General features: G+C 39.8%; 1 protein-coding gene across 2 annotated transcripts in view; it reads right to left on the minus strand.

Moving 5' to 3' along the window:
* Positions 1-26304, minus strand: part of SNX9 (sorting nexin 9) — a 75356-nt gene that overhangs the window by 35945 nt on the left and 13107 nt on the right. For both annotated transcript variants that reach the window (XM_089530126.1, XM_089530125.1), the window contains exons 2-4: positions 10253-10339; positions 9423-9497; positions 6547-6660 (exon numbers count right to left, since the gene is read on the minus strand). In XM_089530126.1, coding sequence (XP_089386252.1) covers positions 6547-6660; positions 9423-9497; positions 10253-10339 — 276 coding nt within the window. The remainder of the gene's footprint in view (positions 1-6546; positions 6661-9422; positions 9498-10252; positions 10340-26304) is intronic.

The raw sequence follows: 26304 nt of genomic DNA on the forward strand, positions 1-26304 counted from the left end.
GGAAGTTTTCAGAAATCTCCGCCCAACATTCTCCATTTCCCTTCTACAAATGGAAAAATCCAACTGAATACACACTTTGGATCTGCTTCATTAATGGCAACAAAAGTAATGGTGGCCACATGTGATGTGGTATCACTTTTCCTTCTCTTAAAAAAAAGTGAAAGTCCAAAATTGGACAAATGTGCAATTCTACTAACTCTTCTGAGCATTCAGCAACATTTAGTGCTATACACTGAACTGTTTCCCACCTCCTGAAATGTATGCGCTCTGTCTTGGGGCAGAAAAAACTGTTATATTTCCCATATATAACACTAGTAAATCCTGTTAGCTTAGTTAGAGAAAATTCCATCTTACCTATACAGTTGGCCCTTGGTATCCGCAGTGGATCTGTTCCAGATCACCACCCACAGATAGAAAATCCGTGGATGCCCAAGCTCTGTTGTCCCCAATGGCAGTGTGTACATGTGGCAGTGCCACCATTAGTGGCAGCCCCTATTGTTCTGTAACAGCATTGGGGACAATGGAACTTAATGGCAGCACAGTTGTGTGCATGAGCCACCACGGAACAACAGGGGCTGTCTCTAATGGCAGCGCAGCCATGTGCACGTGCTGCTATTGGGGACAATGCATGCTTGCTGTCCGTGGCTGCTTGAATCCACAGGTAGCAAGTCTGTAATTCTGCAGGGTTTTGCTTTCTAAAGGAAAACTAAGTCATATATGTGAAGCTTCTCTCTTTATTTATCAGGATATGTGGTGATCAGCCACAAAAGTCCAAAATAATGATTATGTTTTCTTCATGAACATGGAAATATGAGTCAGGGTCTAAAGACAACAAACATTTTAGCAATATTTAAGAATACTAATGTGCTGTCTGAATATCTTTTTGATATGCCATGACTGTTTTAACTTCCCTGTACTAGGAGGAAAAACTTGGGACTGTGTGAGTTCTAGGTACAAAAAAATCATTAACTCTTTTGGTGTCCTCATTACCACTTTAAAGTTATGTAAATCATATGTGGTCATCATTTTTATTTTCTTACTGGTTAGTTGTAACCCTGTTTTTGCACTTTCTTCTTTAACTTTCATCAGAGTCATTTGCTATTTTCTGCAAGTAATATGGTATCATCTGCATGTCTTAAATTGTTGATGTTCCTTCCCCAGTTTTCACATCTCCTTCTTCTGAGTCTAATCCTGCTTCCCATATATGTTCTACATATAAATTAGATCAATAGGGTGTATTTCATCAGTGGACTCTTCTCTGGACATCTATCCAATCAGATGTTGTGGCACACCCATTTCTTTCAGAGCAAATCATAAATTTTCATGCTTTAAACAATCAAATGCTCTGATGTAATATATAAAGCACAGGTTGCTCTTCTTCAAAAATTCTTTGATGTTTTCCATTATCCAATATATGTTGGCAACATCATTCCTAGTTATCTATTCCTTTTCTGAATCTAGCTTGGAGTTCTGTCATTTCTTGCTCCATATATGTTAAAAGTGTTTGTGTCTGTGTGCAAGATCTTGAGTATCATTTTGTTCAGCTCTCCATGTCACACAAAACCAAGCCTGCCCAAACACCCAGATGTCCACCTGTTCACCACAGTTGTTTTCAAGTAAGAGACAGCACATGAGCAGCTACTCACACACAGGTACCTTTTCAGATTTCCATGGGCTACATACATAATTCTATTAGTGTTTATTAAAATTTCAAATTGGTTGAGGTGATAAGGCGATATCACTGTCTTACAGTATATAATCATTACAGCTTTTAGTCTTTACTTTTTAAAATAGGCAAACAAACTGATTTATTAATTTATAAAACCAATTCTGTTCAAATATGTTTGCTTTCACAGACAAGAGCTTACACTCTATTTTTCAGTTATTAATAAATGAAATGTGTTGCTACAGGAACCTAGCTAATGTTAAGTCTTTTGTCCACCATCCCTTGAAAAGAAGAAATCATTCTTTTCCTGACCCCATGGATTACTACAAATATTTAATATGTTCAAACATATCCTGGTGAGATCCAAGTTTGTGTTGCAAGAAAGCAAGGGGGGTTGTGACAATTGTTACAAAGACTATGGAAATGACTGCCTGAATTTCTTTAATATCAGAAGCAAAGACATGGTCTCTACTATCGATTGAGCCCTATAACCATAACAGTGTCTGGATTCCATTAAGGAGCTGTAAGAGGAAGTAGGATGAGCAACAGCAGGGCATGAATCAGGAAAACTAGAAGAGAGCAATCTGGGGGGTTAAGAACTAACAGTTGAGATCTGCAAAAATGAGGCATCCAAGGGAATAAGGATACACAGCCAGACTTTTCTTGCAGCAATAGCTAAGATATATTGTGCCCAATACTTGAGCACAATACTTTTAAAACTGGCAAAGAACAAGAGGAAGAAAGGGTAGGGTAGAATGAGCTGTCAGAAATGAAAGAAACTGGGAGATCATACAGAGGTAACAGCTGCACATTACCCAAGGAAGTGCCTATTCATTTGATATATCTGAAATACTGGAGAAAAAGTAACCACAGGACCATTGCATTAACCTCTCATACAGTTAAGGTTATGCTCAAAATTCTGCAGCAAAGACTTCTGTCATATATGGAGCAAGAAATGCCTGATGTTCAAGCTGGATTCAGGAAAGGAAGAGGAACTAGGGATCACACTGCAAACATACACTGGATAATGGAGTGTACCAAAGAATTCAAAAAGGAAACAGGATAAAAAGGAAATAGGACAAGAAGCTACTGCTTGAACAGAATATGAAAAAACAGAATGATTTTCAATCAGAAAGGAGGTCAGGTATGGTTGCATTCTATCACCCTATATGTTCAACTTGTATGCCAAAAATATCACACCCAAAGCAGGATTAGACTCAGAGGAAGGACGTATGAAAATTAGTGGAAGAAACATCAACAATTTAAGAGAATGCAGATGATGCCATACTATTAGTAGAAAATAGCAAAGATACAGTCAAAGAAACCATGGCCATGAGTCTGCAAAAACCTATTGAGGATAGGGTATCTTGGAGATGTCTCATTCATAGGATCACCAGAAGTTGAGGCTGACTTGAAGGCAGTTAACACACACATGCAGACCAAGTGAGATAATGTGCAGGATGCAGGAAGTGGAGAAAAAGAGAGGATTAAGCTGTAGGCATATGAGGAAAGAACAGGTGGGAGAAACAGAGGCCTACTAATAAATTAGAGAAGGGAGCAGGACAAGGGCCAGCTAAGAGTACTGGTAAGAATCAAACCCCCAGATTCTGAGAGTTGTTATCCAAAAAAGTAACTTTTCCAATGTCTGGATAAAGGAAAGTTTGAGGGGGAAATAGATGACACTGGAAATAGATGACTCAGCTGCACGCATTATCACTTCCACCCACCGCTCTGACCACATCTCTCCTGTGTTGGCATCCCTTCACTGGCTCCCTCTCCCTTTCCGCATTCAGTATAAGCTCCTGCTGTCGACATTCAAAGCCCTCCATGGACTGGCCCCTCCTTACTTATCAGACCTTCTTTCTCCTCACCTTCCCACCAGGGCCCTCCGTTCTGGTAGTCAAGGGTTCCTGTCTCAGCCCAGGATTTCCTCTGCCCCATCCCGGATTCGCCCCTTTTCACTTGCTGCCCCTCACTCCTGGAACCTTCTTCCTCCACAAGCAAGAGCCATCACTTCTTTAACCAGCTTCAAAACGGAGCTGAAAACCATCCTATTCAGAGAAGCCTTCCCAGGCATCGCATAATTGTCGCTTACTATCTGATGTTCTGTTGTTGGCTGTTTATCGATCCATTTCCTGTATTGCTATGTACTGTATATGTATTATCCTACTTGTGAGTATGTATTTTCCCTGGATAATGATTAACCTTCCATTTTGGAGCCAAGCCCTCCCTCCAGTCCATCTGCCTTGGTCCAGGCCTCGGAGGTAGAGAGGAACTGCTGGACCTCTTACCCTTTCCCGTCACCACTCCCTTCTCCTTCTGTGTCATGTCTTTTTAGATTGTAAGCCTGAGGGCAGGGAACCGTCTAACTAAAAAGATTGCATGTACAGCGCTGTGTAAATTTACAGCGCTTCATAAATAAAGGTTAATAATAATAATAATAATGGGGCTAGAATGAATCTTCAGACAAGATCTAGGAGCAATAGGGCAGTGAATTATGAAACAGTAGAGTTAACAGCCACATTTAGAGTTGACAGACCATCCTCAGAGGATGTTCTGCACCTTTAACAAGTTGGAAAACAGGTAGACATTTATCAATTGCAGCAGCTTTTGGCACTGAAATAGGGAGAGATCTCACTTGAATTCCTTGTTCTAAGCATCAGTTAAAAGTACAGTGAGTCCTCAAGGTCCTGAAATTGAAAGCTTAGAGGCAGTAAAGAAAATCCAAAGCACTGATTTCAATTGCTTAGTAATATCCACGACAGAGGGAACAAATCTTGGGTCAGGCTGGGCCTGGGCCACTCAAATGTGATTGGTCTGTGCAACATGGTATCATCACACTGCTGGGAAAAGGAACTCTGACCCATGCCATGCCATGCCCTCTTTTCACTTTCCATATAAGATGCAACAATGAAGTCTTTAGCCAATTTCACTGAATGTTTCCCATATCAGGACTTTAATTTTTCCAAACAGTTGCACATAGGAAGCCTACAAGCAGGATATGAAAGCAACTCTCCCTCCTGAGTTCCTCAGTGACTGATATGCCAAGATATATTGCTTCTGATACTGTAGTAATCTACAGTCATTGTGACTAATAGCCACACATACTACTCTGCATCAGATTTATTGAGAAAATGATATTAAAACAGATTAGGCAACATATTGTATTAGTGGAGATGTTTCCTCCTATGCTCCATTCAGCCTTTCCCAAACACTATTATGTGGCTGATGAAACCCATTTTCCAATGTCTCACAAAAAAATTAGTTGAACTGATTCCCTATGTTTCAGAGCGGAATTAAACCAACCTCAAATAAGTTTTATTGTACTGTTGTTTGCTAATAATGTTATTGCTGTGCATAAACATTGTTGATATAAAAATAAGTCTAGAAGTAGCTACTTCCATAGTAACAATAGTATGTGTGACAATTAAAATGTAAGTTGGTGATATTATACAGGGAACGATATATTGCCACCACAGAACTAATCATCCTAGCCTAAGTTACAACCAACCTCAAATAAACAAGTTCTGATAGCCAGCTGAATTGTTCCCCACAAACCAAGCCTCTATTTTACAAAATCTGAGAAACTACTTGATTTAAGCTTCCTTTCAAGATGCCATGGTTAATTATACTGAGTTTAGTTTATAAAGGAGAGATCTTAACTACACAATGTATTATTGGAAACTAACTATCAACCTACGCACATGACGAAAATTTGAAAGTGATTGGGGGGGGGCGGAATCAGCAATGCACTTAAAGGAAAAATGCAGCTGCCTTCATATTGACTGACTGAAGAAACATTCAGCTAGTGAGGAAAAAAACAAAAATGAATAGATGTCCTTAACCACTGTTTTAATCATAGAGCCAACCATAAGGGATGCAACTTCTAATTTCACCTTATGATACCCTAGAATATGGTACAATATATGAAATTGTCGAATGCTAACCACAGCGCTACCAAACTCAACATATATGGAAGTGAATTAAATTAAACATATATGGAAGTGAAAAGGAAGCCTAAGACAATCATATTTGAGTCCAAAAAAACCCAACCCCCTTCACAGAATTTAAGGAATTATATAAAATATAAAATAAAGTTGCAGAAATATGAAATCAAGGATGCTTGGGGCCTATTATAGCAACTCATATAAAATATTTGCCTCACAAAGATTATGAAACAAACAAAAGGCAGATGGATGTCATCAGGATGGACGAACACAATCAAAGAAGCATTCATGTGTATGTGTCTGCATATATGTATTAGACTGTATGCCACTGGCTGTTTTTTGTTGTTCTTTTACTTGTAAAGCATCATGTTCACTGATGGCACTATATAAAATAAATGGTGATAATAATAATAATCTATGCATAAAAAATTCCTTTAAAAAGTGGAAGCCTTGGTGAAATAAAAACGGTAAGAACAAGCTCTATAAAAATAATACTATTAGTTACACTCTGGCAATTAAAGAACTCCTTCCTGACAATGCAAAGAGTGACAAATTAGATGGAAGGTTGATTTGTCAGTGGTCAACAGCTATATAGAACCTCCATGCTCAGTGCCAGCATACATCTAAATACCATAAACTGGAGGATACAAGGCAGGAAACAAAAAGAGAGAACTGTAGGCTTTATGCACTTTTCATGAATCCCTAGAAGCAACTAGTTGCCTATTGCTGGATTCAAGATTCTTTAGTGGAACTCAGCAGAATTCCTTATACTTTTATCTAAAAGAACTTTGTTTTCCCTCCAAGACTATTGCCAGTTAATGAGTTGCTTTCAAACTCACTACAAGCAACATGAATAAACTTCTTTGACCTTGTACAATTTGTCATGCTTCTGGGGTTCAAGATAAGCATGCTCAAAGAAAAAAGTATACCTACTTGACTATTATTTTTTGCAACTTGTGAATTACTCTGGGCACTACTTGAGGAGAGGACGTCAAAAAAGGCTTGGTCAGCTACTGAAATTCCATCTTTGGCACTTTCATGAAGAATCTGAAAAACAGAATGCTGCTGAAAAGATGTTTCTAAATAAAACATGTCATTTTATATTAAAGAATAGAATTTAAACTATAGTCAGAAAATATAGATGTTCAAGGCTGCACATTTACCTTACCTATTAGAACTATTTTATTGAATGGTTCACAAAAACACAATTTCCCCAGAAAAGAACTTTTTATTTCAAAAAGGACAATTTACCACATACTGTATACTTGCATATAAGTCAAACAATTATGCCCAAAAAATCAGCCCCCAAAACCAGGGTTAACTTAAATATGGGCCAAAATGGTACCTCAGTCTGCCGCACCACTTCCTCTGACCTTTTGTAATACCTTTTAGAAATAATGGTGGGGCCAGTTGCTCATCTGGAGCTTCTCTGCCCTGGCGGGGAAAGCAAGGGGGTGTGTGCTTCTCCCAGGCTCTCTTGGCATAGAGTAAACTCAGTAAGCCTGAAAGCTTAGTCCATTTGGGACATCCTGACAAAAGCACCCCCCTCACGCTCTCTCTCCAGCAGTTCCTCTGGGGATTTCCTGCCATGATGAGGAGAGCAGAGGAGTGGGTGCTTCTTCCAGGATCTTTCAGCCTGAACTAAGCTCATGGACTCTGAACTAAGTTCATGAACTCTTGGGAAAGCCAAGAAGCCTTCTTGATAACTTGGTAAAAGCTCTTTACTATGGGTAGGGAGCAAGGTTGAACAGGCATGTGCACCCTTTGCCTCTCAACCCTGCCTTCCACCCCACACCCCTGGAAGGGAAGGAAGGCAAGTAGCTGTCTTGGTGACTTGGTGAAAGCTGTTTGCTACAGTGGAGAGTTCTTGCCATAGCCTGTTGTGGAAGAACCTAAAAAAACATCAATCCGCCCTACTGTCTCTAGCAGCTAGGAGGGAAAATAGCAGTGACAGTAGCTCTTTGATGTTTTCCTAGAGCTTCTTTCCACTGTGATGGGAAATGCCTGAGAGCTGCTATGGATCTGAGGAACCCCATGCTGAAACCCAAAGTTTTATCCCTGATTTACCCACGGTCATATCATAATCTCTAATTGTGGCCCAAAAACCTGTTCTTTATTTATGTATGAGGTCAACTTATACAGAAGTATATATAGTACAGTCAACTCTCTGTTTTCGTGGTGGACCCCCCCCCCCCCAATGGCTTGAATATAGGCATGCAACTAATGGGGAGTGTGCCCCATTATTTTCCCCTCCGTTCTTCCCTCGCACATAAGCAAGGGACACGGGTATGAAAACCATGAGAACGGAGGGAGGACTGTATATATCATTGGCTCATATCAGTCCTACCACAGACTTGGCAACCAAGTTGCACACAGGGATGTAGCCAAGGGGGGGGGTTCTTGGGGTCCGGACCCCCCCCTTCCATTAGAAAAATGGTGTGTGCTGCTGCGCCACCGCGCCCAAGCCCCATTGTAATGGTGGCACTTAGTCTGGACCCCCCTCCCCCTTCCTAAAATCCTGGCTACGTCCCTGTTGCACAAGGAACCTCTATTTCTTCCTCTCCACTGTAATTTACATAGATACATTCAGTAATTCAGGACATCATTAGGCTAGCGCTAAGAAAGTTATGCCTGTACTTTATTGCCACATTCTTTTTCAAATCTCCTTTCTGTCTTCAGTCAAAAAATGTGAGGTTTAAGACCAAACAGAGGAGAAAGGGTGCGAAGGAGATACAGGTATGTGGATGTGTCTGTAAATAGCCCAGTGAGAGGTCAGTACCTATAGAGCAGGATGGGACAGAAAGAGGGTTGCATGAAAACCTTATTCAATTATTTCAAGTGTGTGCACTGTGCATGTAAGATAGGATCTGCTATTTCAACAACAGCAATGATAATTAAGGCTCTTAGTATACCAAAACCTTTTTTTAAAAAAAATATGGCATAGGTGCCTTGCATTTAAAAATATAGAAATCATGAAGGAATTCTATGCCTTGTTACTCACATACAAAACACAGCTACAATGTTTGTTTGGAATTTTGACTTTTTTTAAAAAAAAATTTAAATTGAGTTTAAAATAATACAATGTAGTCAAAAAGAAGCAAAATCCAAGTATATCGAATAAATTATTTTGGATGATGCAGCAAACAGACAGGTTGCTCCAGGAATAATCAGGAGCAGCTAAATCATGTCTGTGTGTGTGTTGTTTAACCCTCTACATGTTGTTGAGACTGCAACTCTATTGAGCTCCAGCCAGCATGCCAACAGTCAGAGATGCAGTCCAATAATATCTGATGGGCCTCAGTTAAAACAACATGGTTTCCTTATATAAGAACCAAGAACTGCACCCCAAACAAGGCTGCATCTATACTGCAGAAATAGTGTGGTCCAGTTTGACACCACTTTAACTGCTATGACTCAATGCTATGGAATTCTGGGAATGGGAAAACTACACATCCCAGAATTCCATAGCATTGAGTCATGGTAGTTAAACTGGTGTCAGATTGGACTATTTCTGCAGTGTGGATGCAGCCCAAATCAGTTATTGGTTCACATATCACAAACGAGATACAGATTAAATGTCTACAGTTTGGTTGTGTGTGTGTGCATGTGTGTCCAGCAAGAATAACCACACATTGTACAGAAATATTCTAGATCAGTCATGATAAATTCATTCTGTAATATTCAGCTGTATTAGGCCATGTGAACATGACCACTATATGACATTTCTAATTTTAAAACTACTTTGCATTGAATGTGTGACCATTAGATTTTAATACACTGATGAATACTGTTGTATCATGTTATCTTACTTCAACATAATCTGTTGGAACTAGTCCTCGTTCTCCTTGGCTGTTTTTGCCTTCTAGCCAGCCTCCACCTACATCCTACAACAACAGCAAAAATATTTATTAGTGGATAAATCATGAATATATTCCCTCATTTTTTAGAAAATTTCTGCTGTACTTTTAGCATGTTGTGCTGCATTAGCACATATTATACCTTCCATCCCGAAAGCACAGTTTTCCCAATTTATCTACACAACTATCATAGCAGCAGTGTTGGTTAAGAGAAAAATTACTTACCTCAGGCTAAACAGTCAGTTTCACAGATAGTGATTATCTGAACCCAAGTCTTCCCAATCTGAGTCCAATTCCCCGCTTCCACCACACTAGCTCTATAAAAACCTGAGACAGGTAATACTGCAACCCTGTGGCTTCTTTATTGGGAAGTAAAATGTATTAAATATAATGGGATTTAATTCTGAGCAAACATCCATAAACTCAGTGCTACTTATCTAATTATGATCACTACAAGCTGCAAATGTTTTATACAGAGAGTACATCTATGTGGAATTCAACCACATTTTAATACAAAATAAGAAAACTAACATTTCAGCAGTGGCAATCATTTTACTGGTAAATTTTATGCCATTTTCTCAGTTACTGACTGACTTTTAAATAATATATCTATCTATTTTAGCTTATTTATCATTAGCCTCAAAGACAGAAAGGGAAAATGTGCAAATTGTATGTGTATAGCTTTCCAGATTGAGCAACAGAATTACTCAAGTTTTACTTCAACAAAATTCCAGGAAGCTAATTAGCATGTGGTATTTCAATTTCCACTGAACATGTCTTACCGGATTGGTAATTGTGATTATTTCTCCTTCATTAACTGTCAGCTCATTATTTCCAGGTTCAGCAGCGAAGTCATACATAACCCGAGCCTGTAGGTGTGCAAAAAGAAGTATCATGTGTTTAGTTTAAAGGTCACTGCAAAACGTCACAGAAACCAGTTTTTACAATTAAGGAGAAATCAGCTACTACAAAAAATGATAAAACAGCAGAGTTCAACTAGTAACGTGTCACCCATTCAAATTAACACGTTGAAAATCTGAATAAAAATATTGTTAAAATCTATAATGTTTAAAATTATATCCTTAATATGGCAATCCCCTAAACCTGGGCCTGATTATCCAGAAATTTTTCAAGACAAAGGTCAACCACAGCACAAGCAGCATTCTCCCACAACAAACTGTATAATCTACATGAACTAGAAAGAAAGTTGCAACTCTTCCAATGACTTAAAAAAAAAAAAAGAACAGCACTGTAAAATATAAGTACTCTTGGAAAATCACAAGGTAGACATGAAGATAAGAATCATTCTATGTTGGCCTCCAGCACCCAATACTTGGAAATTCCATTTATTGATCATTTTTAATACACAAAAAATACAGCTTCACCAGGCTGCACCTCTGCAGATTACAATGGCCATCAAAGCCCAACGATTTCTGGGTTACAATGCAACAATAATCAGCTTTTTTTATTGCCCCTTCTATATATGCCTTTAACAGATGCCTAAATTACAACATTTTCCAGATTAAGCTGTCCCCACTGTTTTATCTACTAAGAATTTTCTACATATTTGATTACTACTGGATGCATGAAATAACAAGGGTACTTATGAAAAGCTGCCTGTCTTAGTTGCCGCATTTGGAATGTTTCACTGAAGTAACATATAAACTCAGGCCATAATGGCATTCAGTACATTCCCCCACTCCCTCCCCCCAAAATTTGTGGTATTAAAAATAGTGTCTGCTCACAATTCATTTCGTGACAAAGAGATACCTGATAGGAATGCCTGCCTTCTCTTCTCTTAGCCTGTACAATTCAGAATTCTAATGATACTAAAGTTCTGGATTTCAATGGAGCCTTATACAAAAATGAAGCACTAATCTGCATCTTGGACCTGCCAAAAATAATGGCGGGTTATAAACCGCCATGAAAGTACGAAGTCAGTCCGTACTAGGGTTAGGAAGGTGCAGTGCTTCCGCACCCCCTAACCCTAGTACAGACTGAGTCCGTACAAAATGGCGGCTCCCCTTCCACATGGGGGCCGCCATGACGACGTCATGACCACGCCGCCTCTATATGGGGCGACACGGACGTGACATCGTCGGTCCGCACCAGGGCGCTTAGTGCGCCCTTTGGGTGGACCAGGAAGGAGCTCCGTTTCGGAGCTCCTTCCTGGTTTGCTGCGCCCAGCGAAGCAAGGGAGAAAGGGGCCAAGTGGCTCCTTTCTCTTTCTCCCCGCCGCCGTGGGGTGTCCTTGGGGCTTCAAGCCCCAAGGACACCCCTTTTCAGGCTGCGGGGAAGCGGCCTTTTGCCACTTCCCCGCAGCCTGGAAAGCGGCGGATCGGGGCCTCGGAGGCTGCCGGTCTGGCAGCTGAAGCCCCGATACACCGGGGAAAGGGGCGGGTGCAGCCCGCCCCAAACGGGCGGTCTGTAACCCGCCACTGTTTACTTAACAGGCCTTGCCCAAGACTTCAGCTACTCTCTGGGAGATTCTATTTGGAACATACATAGTATAATATCATTCATCTTGCATTATCCTTGTGTTATTTCCACTGTAAAACTGATATCCTAGCACTCTTGTGCACAGAGGAATAGTGACACCTAAGTGTATTATAACAATGTGGTTGAATTTTGACAGACCTCTATATAGGGGTACATTTAGATATAATGCTAAACCATAATTAAGTTCTATGTGAAGGAGCTTTGTTTCCTCCTGTATTGTATGCCTTTATCTCCTCTTGTACATTAGTAGTAGTCTAGAACCTTGTCATTTCAGCTGCAAATTCATAACCCATGGCTAGAAATGTGCTTTTATTAAACCACAATCACCATTTCAAGTGAAATGAGAAGCCAGGGTTAACTACTTTCTTCTGAAGTCCTCCTCCCAGGTGTGTGGGAGAAAACATGTGAATATGCAAACTCAGGAGACTGCTAGATTCATTCACCAAGTGCCAAAACAAGTCGTAACGCACTGTCACAGACAATGTATTGCCTTCCCTGGCCTGCACTCTCTGACACCCTGAAAAAGGCCCCAAAGGACCAACTGTGTCCTCTAAGGGCCTCAACCACTTTGCAATCTCCCTGATCTGCTCAATTCCTCTTCTGGACTCCCTACTAACCCAAAACAGACTGAGAGGCGTATTCACAAATGGCTACTGGCACTTTAGGGGCTTTCCCCAAGATTTCTGGAAGAAATGATGTGTTGGAGGGAAAGTTGAAGCCCTTTGAAGTGTAAGGCAGGGAAGTGGTCTTTAGTTCTCTAGAAGTTGCCACCTCTATTTGAAGACATCAGGGCAAATGCCAATGGCAGACATTGCCTTCTCAGAAGTCTGTATAATCAAAGTATATTTTTCCTGAAGGAAATTACAATTATCAATGATTTTTTTTGCAATTCTCCTTCCATCATTTCTATTTCAAACATCTCTATTGGCCAATGCTAGTGCCCCTCTGGGGTATAACTTTGTATAAGACTCAGGACTGGCAAACACTTGACACCACTCACCTATTGCTCTGTCCCTTCAAACAGTCAACCAACCAATCATTCCTCTTGACTTACCTAGAAGGCAGTCTGAATTTGAATCAGGACTGACTCATGTGCACATGGCAAGTTAATTTTATCAAATAACAAAGATTTGAACAAGTGGCAAGATCTTATTCAGTGGCTCTGAACCACTTTTCATAGGAAGGTAAATGCAAAAATTTTAATGAATTAAAGGAAGAATTTTGCTTACCAATCATTACTAACTGGCAATTTCTCCAGTTTAAACACCTCCTAGCACCCATTTTTTAAACTGGAAGACTGCAACATCTGGACTCCAAGAACCACTCAACATGGCCTGACAAGACCAGCAACCTCTTTGTATCAAGATCTAGGAGAGATTTAAGATCCCTCCTTTATGACTTTATAACCTGTAATCCATAGCCTTAACAAGTTCATGGCTATTACTTTGAAAACTGTGTTTAGGAGCATTTTTTTCTGGGAAGCTTCTATCAAATTCTGAAACGGATCCATGAGCCAAAAAAGATGAAAGACCTCTGCTTTATGAGGAGTGCAACAGGAAATAAAATGTCCCATTCAACCTAAACAAGGCTTCATAACATCCATATTGAAATATCCTCCTTTAATTTCAGGATTCAACCTATAAAAATTTGTTCCAAAGTTATAGGATACTGCACAAGTTCTATTGTAAATCATGATCTCTATCTGAATTATTAATAATATGGTCCAAAAACCAGATCCCTTATCCACATAATCCAGTGAGCCCTCGATATCCACTGGGGTTTGATTTCAGGACTGCCCCCCACCCTCTCAGTGGATACCAAAATTGGTGGATGCTTAAGTCCCATTGTATACAATGGGATATTAAAATGGTGTCCCTCATATAAAATGGCAAAATCAAGGCTTGCTTTTTGGCCTTTATTTAAGTCATAGATGACTGAATCTGTGGATGAAGAATCCCTGGATACAAAGGGCCGACTGTACTGAGCTGTCTTGTTGTAAACTCTTTTTGGTGAAATGTTGGTAATAAGACAGTCCTACAAATCTCATTATATTTCTGTGACATTTATGTTTTATATAATTATATCCCCACTGTTTAGAATTTACTACTCTGTCACACACTATAGTTAGCCAAATATGTGGTGACTGAGCTCCAGAAAAAGAAGTTTTACAAAACAATGGATTAAAGATCTGCTCTAATTGTCCTTATCTGAACTAGCAAAACATCAGGGCAAAGAGCAGATCTTGTCAGCTTCTCTTGGAATGTATGCAATGTTGTCAGCAGGCCATTTAAATCAACTAATTTATATGAAGAAACTTTAAACTGTATATGACATATTCCCTTTTCTTATTAATTTTTATTTGAATGCTATTTTATTTGTTTTAATCAAATTATTTATTTTTTTATTGCATACAACAAAAAGAAGAAACTGCACAGCAATCTATTCACAATGTGCCACAGGTAGGCAGCAGGAAATAATATAAGTCTAGAAATTTTAGTCAAAAAAATTGACTCAAAATACCTGGGTCGACTTATCCAGCGGTCAGTGTAAGTACAGTACTTTAACTCTCATATATATATATATATATATGAGAGTTAAAGTACAGTACTTACATTACTATATATATATATATATAGATATAGATATAGATATATATGCATGGATCCCCTCTACTCTCTCATCCATCCAGGATTTAGGATGAGCAAAAACAGTTATGCCTGCCAGAATTTTCTAAGTTCTTTGGCATCATTTTCCTTTGCATCATCATTTACATCTTTTGTTACATGCCCCTAAGTTTTATCCTCAACTTATCCATGGGTCATTTCAAAATCCATAATTTTGGCCTCAAAGCCTGCCCTCGACTTATACATGAGGTCAACATATAGTCAACATATACTCAAGTATATACGGTACACAAAGAACAAGAACTAGAAACTAGACTTTATATTTTATTTATCTTTTTCATACACTGAAGAAAACAAATGAACCTCAATGTCATTACTCCTGACATATTTAAATGAAACTTGTATTGTTTATTAATTAATTGAATTGTTGTTTTCTCAGTTACAGATTTTGAAATTTATTATAGCATTTCTGTCAGGTAATTTTCCATGTTGTTTTCCTTTTTCTGTTATTGCATTTGCTAGCGGAGGGTGGGGGGGGGGGGCTGGGGTGTTTTACATTTCAAAGACGTAGGCGTGTTATTCTGGAAAATCAGTAAGCGAAGGGATCTTGTAGCAAGAACCTTTGAGAGTCAAAGTCTCAAAGGTGCTAAAAGATCCCTTTGCCCAATGTTTTACATTGTTATCAACTGGATTACCAATAATCTAATGAGTGGAGAATGACTGCCTATTTTGAGCATATTTGTCAGAGGAGATAAATCTGAGGTACAGCATAGCAATAATTCCTCCTTATCCATAGAACATTGGATATTGCTGTTTTAGGAAACCCAGTGGGCACAAATATGAGAGAAAAAGTAAGTGCTCTCTATTCATCTAAGTGTAGGTAATGCAGGTTAGATCAGCAAGGTCCTTTGGAATTCAATCCTGGATGGTAGATGATTTTAGAGGACTGACTTCCCAGCACTTTAAGGTCAGGTGGGATGGCAACATCAGGAAGTCCTAGCATGGAGAAGGAGTGGAAGGGTGGCTACTTCAACTTTCATCAGCCTACACCGCATAGCAGAGAGCCAGTATGGTGTAGTGGTTCGACCACTGGACTGTCTCTGGAGATGGAGGTTTGAATCTCTGCTCAGCCACTGAACCCCACTGTGTGACCTTGGGCAAGAACAGGTTATTCACCTGTAACTGTGGTTCTTCGAGTGGTCATCTGTGCCCTCACACAATTGGGGTATTGTGCATGCGCAGAGACTCCATTCGGAAGCTGAAAAGCTGAGCAAATTGGCGGGAGCCCCACCTACTCCCATGTACTGAGCATGCCCAATCCCGCCAATCTAGCTCCTCCTTCAGTTCTCTTTCGTCCGCCCCAAGAGAAACATCTCCTTCGGTTTTCTCCTGAGCTGAGTAGATTTCTACTGTACGGTAGATTTTTGTCTTTTCTCCCTCTTTTTCTAGCATTGCCCTCTAAAATTTTGATTGTTTGTGGAAATCAAGTGTTGCCAGCCTGGACGGGCCTACCACTTCTAGGCCTCTTATGGCCACCCTGTTTAAACATAGCTCTGAATGTGACCGAAAAATTGCTTTCAATGATGGTCATTCTAAATGCCTTTTTTGTTTAGGGGAAGCCCATATTTCTAATAGGTGCCCCCATTGTAAAGGTTTCACTGTGGTGACTCTCACGAATAGAGCCTCCAAACTCAAATCTTTCTTGTGGGAGCACTCTCTCTCTGTTGCCCAAAAATCTGCCTTGGCTGTAGATCCTTTGGGAAGAATTCCCATCCACAAACTTCCACGAATTCCCAAAATTTCAAGGCCTTTGACGTCGACAACTGCTACCCCAACGTTGACTTCGACCGCAGCTCCTGCATCACCGACATCAACATCAATAGCCTCTATGTTGTAACCATCTTCTTCAGTCTTCTTTGCCTCAGGAGGTTCCCTCTGTCTCCCAACAGAGACCCCAGAAAGCCAAGAAGAGGCCTGACTCTTCTCCTGCTTCCCATGACAAGCCCAGGAAGAAGCCTAAACCTAATGTGGTGGCTGCTCCCTCAACTATTTTGGCCCCGATGCCGACATCAGCCTTTTTTTCATTGTCTGCTCTGGCATCGACATCGACAGCTTTAGCTGCAGCTAAGCTTAACTCCACGTTGGCTTTCTTCATGCCTGCCTTGACATTGGCGGGTGATTTGCCACGCCCCCATCCCGGTCACTGTTTTAGACTCTGCATCAGGGGCTCTGGACTCGACGTCGATGGCTATCTCTATGCCTATGCCATCGTCTGTCGCCATTCGGGTCCCAACGACAATCTCTCCTCTGCCTGCTGTCCCAGCTATGTTACCGGCACAGATCCTGGCAACTGCACTGAGACCATACAGACTCTCCTTTTCGCCTCCGCCTCCTCGAAGACAGAGTCCACAGGCCCCCTTCACCTCAAGACCGGGATGGATACAGATTCGGCTCACCTCATTCCATGGGATCCTACATCGCTCATTATCGAGCTGAATAATATTTTAGAGAATGGCCCTTATCATACAGATCCTACTCTCCTATCTATAGAGATCGGTATCATCACCGCGATCTCCCCTTCTCACTTTAGACGCCGCTCTCGCTCTCCTCCTCGACGTCGTTCTAAATCCCGCTCTCCTAGAGATGATGGCCGCTATCGCGCCCCATCACCACCACCTAGAACTACAGCCACTGTCTCCCGCCCTCCAGCTTCACCCATTCACTCTACGGCGGTGGTCCTTGTCTCGATGTCAATCTCGACATCGATGGTGAAGCCCATCCCGTCAAAAATCCTGATTGCACCCTCGACGTCAACGGCCTCGTTGTCAATTCCTCAGTTAGTTCCACCTGTAGCCCTCTCTGTACCTACGGTGTTAACACTCTACTGAGGAATCCACATATGAGCCAGGGCTATCCCCTCACTCTCCATCACTGGTGATAGCTTCTCCTCAAGAAGAGGTTGAAGACACCATGCCTCAGTCTCCCGTTGAGGACGTTCACCTTTTCTCAGATGTAGTTGACAGGATGTCCAGGGCCATAGGTCTCCACGTTGACCAACCTCCTAAACCACCTAGGGACCCAGTTTATGGTATTTTGCCTGTTCCTAACCAGCCGGCGATCCTTCCATTTTTGACCTCCTTATCCGATGTAAGGCACAAACCTGCCTCTGTGCCCCCGGCAACTAAGAAACTTGAGGGCATGTACAAGGGTCAACTGGTTACAGCTCCATACAGCTTCGCCTCTCCTGCACCCAATTCTCAGATGGTCGAATACACTACAAAATCACCAGGCAAGACCCATTCTGCCCCAGTAGACAAAGATGGCTGACATATGGACATCTTCGGACGCAGATTCTACTCTTCTGCTGCCCTGAATGCCAAGGTCACCAACCTCCAAGCCTGGTTTCCTTCATCCCCTATCTGCCTGAAGAACAAAAATCTGCAGCTATGGATTTCTATGCTGAGGCCCTTTCTTTGGTTAACCAACAGCTCCACTCGGCCAGACACTCCATCAACTGTTCAGCTAAAATAATTTCCAGTGCCTTTCGCAGGTTTGCCTTGCTCAGGTCCACAGATCTTACTGATGAAGCCAGTAACAAAATTGAAGACCTTCCTTTTGATGGCGAGGGCCTGTTTGCAGCCAATACAGATGACTCTCTCGGCACTCTGGCCAAAAATGATCTGACCGGTAAACGCCTTGGGCTGACCACGAATAAACAACAATTCAAGAGACGCCAATGGCATGACAGATCAGCCCCTTATTATTATTCTCAACTGCGTTCTGGAAACTCATCCCAATATAAGGGCTCTTAACAACAGTCTTCAGGAAGACCCTATAGACAACACAACAATCAACAAAACAATCAACAACAACATCAAAATCAACCTATTAAATAACATAAGAAAGGCTGTTAGCATAAGAGGAGTAAAAGTAAAGAGTAGTGAATTTAAACTACGCGCATTTGCGGACGATGTGGTAGCAACGTTAAGTAATCCGCTAGAAGATATATCAAACTTACAAAAGGAGTTGGAGGAGTTGGAGGTGGTATCAGGTTTAAAAATTAATAAGAAAAAGACAGTAATTCTGACAAAAACATGAAAGGGATAGAAGATACGGAGTGGAACAAGATATGAGGTCTCCAAATAAGTTAGAAAGTAAAATATTTGGGCATAGAGCTGTCAAAAAAGAACACGAATTTATTTAAGCATAATTATAAAAAATGTTGGTCTAATATGAAGAAAGAAATGAAGAGTTGGACAAATATTAAACTATCATTACTTGGAAGGATAGGTGTAGTCAAAATGAAAATCCTCCCAAAAATATTATTTCTCTTTCAATGCATTCCAATCTTTCAGAACAATTCAATTTTTCTAAATGGCAAAAAGATTTAAACTCTTTTTCTGGGAAGGGAAAAAACCCCACATAAGATTAAAATGCCTTCAAGATTCTGTGGAAAGAGGAGGCTTTGCCCTTCCAAATCTAAACCTTTATTATGAGGTTTGTAGAATGATTTGGTTAAAGGATTGGTTCAAGTTAGAAAACAATCCCTTGCTTAAGTTTGAAGGATCAAATTTAAGATTGGGGTGGCATGCTTTTTTGTATTATGACAAAATAAAAACTAACAAAGACTTTAAAAATCGTTTAATCAGAAATGCCATCTATAGGATTTGGACCAAATACAAAAAAAATTGATTTGTAAAAAAAATTCCAATGTGGTGCTCGCCTCATGAGGCATTATTAAAAACAGATCCATTTAGGAATGAAAAATGGTTGAGATATGTAGATCTGCTGAAAGCCTCATCACAAAAAAAACTGGGAAATGAAATCATTAGACGAATTAAAAAGAGAAGGGAAGAGAAGGGAGCCCTGGTGGCGCAGTGGTTAAATGCCTGTACTGCAGCCATTCACTCAAAACCACAAGGTTGCGAGTTCAAGACCAGCAAAACGGCCCAAGCTCGACTCAGGCTTGCATCTTTCCGAGGTCACTAAAATGAGTACCCAGACTGTTGGGGGCAAATTAGCTTACTTGCTAATTAGCTTACTTGCTGTTCACCGCTATGATCTTTGGAATAGTGGTATATAAATAAAACAAATTATTATTATTATTATTATTATTATTATTATTAAATAATTGGTTTATGTATTTTCAACTGAATGAAAGGTTTAAAAAAGATCAAAAAACCATGGGAATAATGAACATGAAATCGGAACTGGAGGAAATTATTTGGGCAAAAAAGGTGCACCAATATCGGCATTATATAAATGTTTGTAGAAGTATTACACCAAAAATGAAATAGTTAAAACAAATATGGTGGCATGGGCACAAGATATTAGGAGATCACTAGAACTGGAACAGTGGGAAAGATCATGGATAAAAAGAATGAACTACACTCAGTGCCAAGATATAAAAGAAAACTGTTATAAAATGTACTATAGGTGGTACTTAACACCCATGAGACTATGTAAAATATACGGGAAGCATTCTAGTAAATGTTGGAAATGCAGAAAAAAGAGAGGGACATTAATTCACATTAATTGGTGGAAATGTAAAAAAGCAAAAAGATTGGCTATACGCAAAACAATAGACAAGATATTAAACATAAAGTTGGAGAATAAGCCCGAAATATTTTTGCTAAATATGGTCAATGATGATTTAGAAAAGAAATTTGGCTGTGTCTTATTTTATATGATTTGTACCGCGACAATGCTTTATGCAAAATTTTGGAAAAGTAAAAAAGTTCCTAAGGTTGAAGACTGGATACTGAAAGTGCAAGAAACATTAGAACTAGACAAATTGTCAAGAAAAACGAGGTACGAAAAATCAGAGAAATGTTTGGAGAAATGGAAACAGGTGTTTGAATATATAGAAAACAACTGGGGTCCCTTGACAACCAGTCTTTTCAAAGACTGGTGATTAAACAAAAAATTATGTAGATCACCACAACCATAGGGTAATGGTTTAAGAATAGAGGAAGTATAAAATAACACAGTGGATATTATAAGTAAAGAAAGATATTTACAGTCTAATCTGCTTATTTGTTTATCTTTTTTTTAGGCAATAGGATCAATACAGTCACTAGGCAAAACTCATATGGAAGAATGTAAAAATCGCCTGCTCAGTTATATTATGATTTAAAATAATGTATATGTTTGTTTCTAGGAAAGAGACTCAGAACAGGGAAAGATAAAGTAAAAGACATAACGGCGATTAAACAATGTTATGATAAACAGGTTTAACTGTTGTAGCAGGAAGTTAGAATCTTAGATATAAAGACAGTGTATACTAGTCATAATGAGTGAGAATATTTGAGTACCCATCGATATCAAGGTATTTTAAGTGATTTACTCTTTAGTTAGTTATATAAGGAACTGGATTATTTATGTTTGTATGTTTTATTATTAGGAACTGTGTCTTTTTTATGTATTTGTAATAAATTTTCAGTAAAAAAAATTATTTAAAAAAAACCCCAACAACAACCTTCGAAGAAGCTTTCTTCCTCTTCTAAGCCCCATTTTTGACAACTCCACCGAGACGACGACACCATTGTCTATCCTTTCTCTCCCTCTGTCTCCTCCCCGACCCAGACTATCCAACTTTTACGACCAACAGTGCCGAATGACCTCCGACACCTGGGTCCTTACCATCATTCGTTTGGGTTACACCATAGAATTCTCAAATATTCCTCCATGTGGCGTTTTCTGTTCCACTCCATCTTCCCCTACTCTCCAGGAAGAGATCGTCCCCCTTCTTGACAAAGGTGCCATCCATTCCACACAGTTGCAGGCTGGACAGCTTCTTTTCTTGGTACTTCACAGTTCCAAAATGAGGTGGTGGGCTTCGTCCCATTCTGGACTTTAGAGGGGTCAACTCTTATATCAAACCTCCTAAGTTCAAGATGGTAATTCTCCAGTCAATCCTCCCCTTCCTCCATCAAGCAGATTGGTTTGCATCGATCAATCTGAAAGATGCATACTTCCACATCAGCATCAGACCACAACACTGCAAATTTCTTCGATTTTCCATAGATGGAAATCTCTTTCAATATACCGTTCTTCCCTTCGGTCTCTCTACCTCCCCACACGCGTTCACCAAATGCATGGTGGCAGTCATCTCTCACCTTTGAATACAAGGAATAATGATTTTTCCGTATCTCAACAACTAGTGGCTGGTGTCGTCTTCTCGAACTCAGTTGTTCAAAGACATTCATGTCACTTTGTCTCTCATCACTGACTTGGGCTTCACCATCAATCCTACCAAGTCTATCCTTCAACCAGTCAGAGTGATAAAATATCTAGGCACATCTCTGGACTCTATCATGGCATGTGCCTATCTGCCTATCAGAAGAGCAGGCTCCCTCTGGGATCATCTCCGTCTGGTCCTCTCCAAGGTCTGCCCTACAGCAAAGGACATTCAGCAGCTTCTAGGCTACATGGCATTTACCACAGCTGTGGTCTATCTTTCCCACCTGAGGTTCAGGCCCCTCCAAAGATGGTTTCTTTCTGTCTTCAATCACCTCTAAGACAAACAATCCAAGAAACTTGCCATTCCCCAACAGGTCAAGGACTCTCTCTCCTGGTGGCTCGTTCCCGACAATGTCCTCAAGGGGATGCCCTTCCAGGCCTCAGAACGTTCTACGATGGTCACCACAGATGCATCCACAACGGGCTGGGGCGCTCACCTCAAAGATCTCTGCATTCAAGGTTGTTGGTCTCCCTTCGGAGAGATACACATCAACGCCCTCAAGATCCTGGCTGTGATCAAGACCAATAACATAGAGAGGGGCTATACTTTCCTCACACTCACTTTATAATGTAGGCTCCTTATTGAGGATGTGGAGGCAGCCACTAGTGCTAACATGATACTTGAAAAAGAGCACAGTGGCAAACTGCTGCTTTGTCAGTATCATATTATGAAGGGATTTAGAAGAGGAAGACAAATGTTTCTTCTCCCTTATTCTTATCCTACTGTTTTTGCTTTGAACGTTTTTTCAAGTATCCTTGCAGATTAGATTTTCTTTTGCTTTGTTAACTACCTCCTCTGCTTTTAATCAAACTATTATTCAGAGAACTTGCCCTAGTTTTGCACATTTAAAAAGCAAAACAAAACAGTACCTTGCTAGAATGAAAATCTGCCCAAATCTGCTTCTCATTTAAAAAAACAGTAAAATTTGACATGCTAGTTTGTTGCATCCTCTGTAGCACAACTAGCCAAGGATGATGCAATTCTACCTAAATTTTGTATAGCCAATATATTGTCTTAAATTTCTTGCATAGGTGCCTATGCAAGCTTAATGATGATGGCATGCATGTTGTGTAAAATATAAATATTTATGAACATAGAAGTATACTGTAGGAAGGAATCAATCTTTAGCATACACCGCTTGTCTAATTAATGTCAGGAAACCTGCTTTGAGTATTTCTGAAACAAACAGAAATGACATGCTAGGAAACAATTACTAGCATAGCTGAGTGGAAATAAGCTCTTCAGCAAAAAATGGAGTGCAATATACTCCAAATCTTTGTCAAACACAAAAAGTTCCTGAAGATTTCTCTCTCTCCATAATTCATTAGGTCTCAGAGACTATGACAAATACTGAAATGGTCTTTTAAATGCTATTTTACTATTATTATTTTTTTACAATTAAACGATGTTCTTATTCTCTTACAAGTATTTATGAAAACCACCTTGGAGCTACTATTGAAGGGATTTATGAAATATAAAGTTGCCTCAGAGTAACAACTTATTATCAGAATCACATACAGAAAATAAGTGTTTATTTTTTAAATTTCCTTTAAACATTTATGTCAGATTTTTAATTAAATAATGTTACTTTTCAGAACACAACTGTAGCGCCTAAGTGAATCAAGGGAACTGTGGATCAAGTTCTGCTCAAGAGTTCTGTGTGTATATACATATGCATGAGTTTATAAGATTTCTAATTCACATTTCAATAGGAATCCTTAAAGTTGCTGAAAACATTCATTTTTATTTAAGTACTTTTAAAAATCAACTACCTGCTACTGGTAGGACCAGATATTGAGTCAGGCATACCGTTACTATAGAAGCCATGAAATCCTGGAGGTGTAAAATCACACACATAACAAAACAAGAACAGTCCTACTGGTGTTCAGTGTTGTCCATCCCTCTTATTTACTGCTCCATGGTTGCTGTTGAAATATGCATGCTTTATCAAGTAGGCATGCTTTATTTGAAGATGCCTACAAGTGTTGTTCTCCACAAACCTCACAAAATTATTAGGATTTAGCATATGCTGGCAGATAGATACTTTCTGATTATCAAGCCCAGGTACCTTATGGAGCATTGTTTTCTCAGATTAATATGAATACATGAATATTTTTAAAGTGTTTAAATTTTTGACTGAAAATAAAATATGCACACAATAACTGCTTGGTACCACTATCTAGTCAGACTATAAACTACAGTAGTTCTATTTTCAAGAAGAAATTTTGCTTATGTGTGTGTTTTCGCCCTTGTTATTTTCAAACTAACATAAGGAAGACAAGGACGTCGTAAGATCTAAATCAGCTGATAAATAAAAACTGCTGATCTATCCTGGTCTAACACTGCACTACTGTCTTAAAACCCAAAAGGAATCTGCTATTGCAATTAAGGCCAAAGCAAAGATATTAACTTCCCATGGCAAGGTTTCTTTGCATAAAAACACCAACCCACCACAAAACTATGGAAATTTTGGATTACTTGCCCAGTAAAGTATAGCCATTAACATTCCAAGGAGGGGAAAGGACAACACTGCATATGACAAACTATACTGTGCATAATTTATCAGTTAATAACAAAATGAAGGACAGAATGATAGCACCTCCAAGATTGTTATAAACCAGAAAACAGTTATATTTTGCAACATTATGAGACTGCAAGAAAACTGAATGATTACGGTAGTCAGAATTTTATGATTAGTTATGTTGCTACAGCTGCTGAGTGGGGTAGGTTTGCAATAAGGCCTCCTTTGGTTGTCAAATAGTCAAAGAGTTTCAGGAGCTTGAGAGAGCAGTTATTTAGCAACAGACCACATACTTTAAAAACAGAATGTTCCAGGTTCAATCTCAGACACTTCCAGAAAGACTGCTAAAACAGTGAAGAGTTGCTGTCAGTCAGAGCAGACAACACTGAACTAAATGGAACTATGACATGATTTAGAAGCTGTACAAACAGCCTCCAGCGGCCTCTTCTTCAGCCAGATCAGGGCCGTGGCAACTGCACGCCATGGCCCCAATCCAGCCTTTCCTGGGCACAAAAAGGAGCTGCAAAAAGTGGCTTCTTATAGGCCGCATTGCCACGGCTTGGCAACCCTCCTTCATGGCTGCAGTGCCGGAGGAGCGCCATAATGCCATGCATGCACTATGTGGAGCAGCGTGCGGCATCATGGTGCCCTGGGGGGCGGAGTCGAGCATTATGTGGACGCAATGCTCCAACTCTGAACTTAATGGCCAGTCTGAACAGAGCCTGAGTCTCTAAGTAGTTTCTTACTGTTTGCATACCCCCCCCCCCCCGCAAAAAAAGTATGCATATAATGGAGTGTAGAAATTCAAAACAACCTTGAACCCCATTTGGGGAGAAAAGTAGGATATAAATCCATTAAACAAACAAACAAACAACAAATAAGAGATATAAAGGCCTGGAGGGGAAAACAGAAAAATTAAGAGAGACCAAAAATTGTTCCACTCCTGATATATAAACTACAACAACATTTCTGTATTCTCCAACAGGCTGAATTTGTGAATTGCTGAATTCTAGCTTGCTGTTGCATGTGAACCCAGTTCTGCAAACAAACCATGTTATCCCACAAACCACAATTAGAAGTCATGGATTGCTGTTGGCTTACAAATTCTGGCTTGTTTAAATCATGGTTTGCCATTACATTCCGACCAAAGTGGATCCCTCAATTGCCTGCCCTGAAACAAGCAAACAAAAGGACAAAAAAAAAAAAGATGATAAAGAGACAGCAAAGTGTGATTTGCTTGGTCAGCTACAGGACAATTCTTAGGTGAAGCAATAAACTATGGCTAACATAAACAATGGCACATCAGATACTGTTATCTTATCACCCATATTGGCCTGGCCACCTAGGTTTTCTAGATAATCAGAGCACAGCAAAGGTTTCATGAACCCTACTCTCCAAAATGTGGGGAAAACACAACCTCCAAATTTCATTTCTATTCCACTTATGATGATTGGTGCTATATTATATTCCAACACTTCTGCAATGTGTTATTTTGGCAAAGGCTGTTCTAGTCCTACAACAACTCCATCAGATAATTTAGACTAAGGGATAATGACTTGCCAAAGATACATTGTAGATCAGAAGAAAACTGAACTTTGGCTTTTCACATTCAACATGATGCTCTGATATACTACACTGGTTCTCAGAGGCCTTTGCTCATCTTATCTTACATACATCTAAGATTAGCCAGCCAACATACTCCAACACCACCATTTAGTCAGAAGACACTCTATTACAAATCTTCTACATACCATGTGACAGAACTCAATCTGATCTACTGTCTCAATTCACAGACTAGTGTACTGATAGACCATAAATCTGTAAAAGGCTTTTTTTTTTTAATTTCAACATAGTACAGTATAATGCTAGGGGATGATTTTCTTTAATAGATGCAGAGAGCAGTCCTGCTTCTTTCTGTGTCCATAAGCTACCTCATAAAACCATGCA

This window comes from Sceloporus occidentalis, unplaced genomic scaffold (genome assembly GCF_023333645.1).
Source record: "Sceloporus occidentalis isolate IW3139 unplaced genomic scaffold, rSceOcc1.0.p SCAF_6, whole genome shotgun sequence".
Taxonomy (NCBI): Eukaryota; Metazoa; Chordata; class Lepidosauria; order Squamata; family Phrynosomatidae; genus Sceloporus; species Sceloporus occidentalis.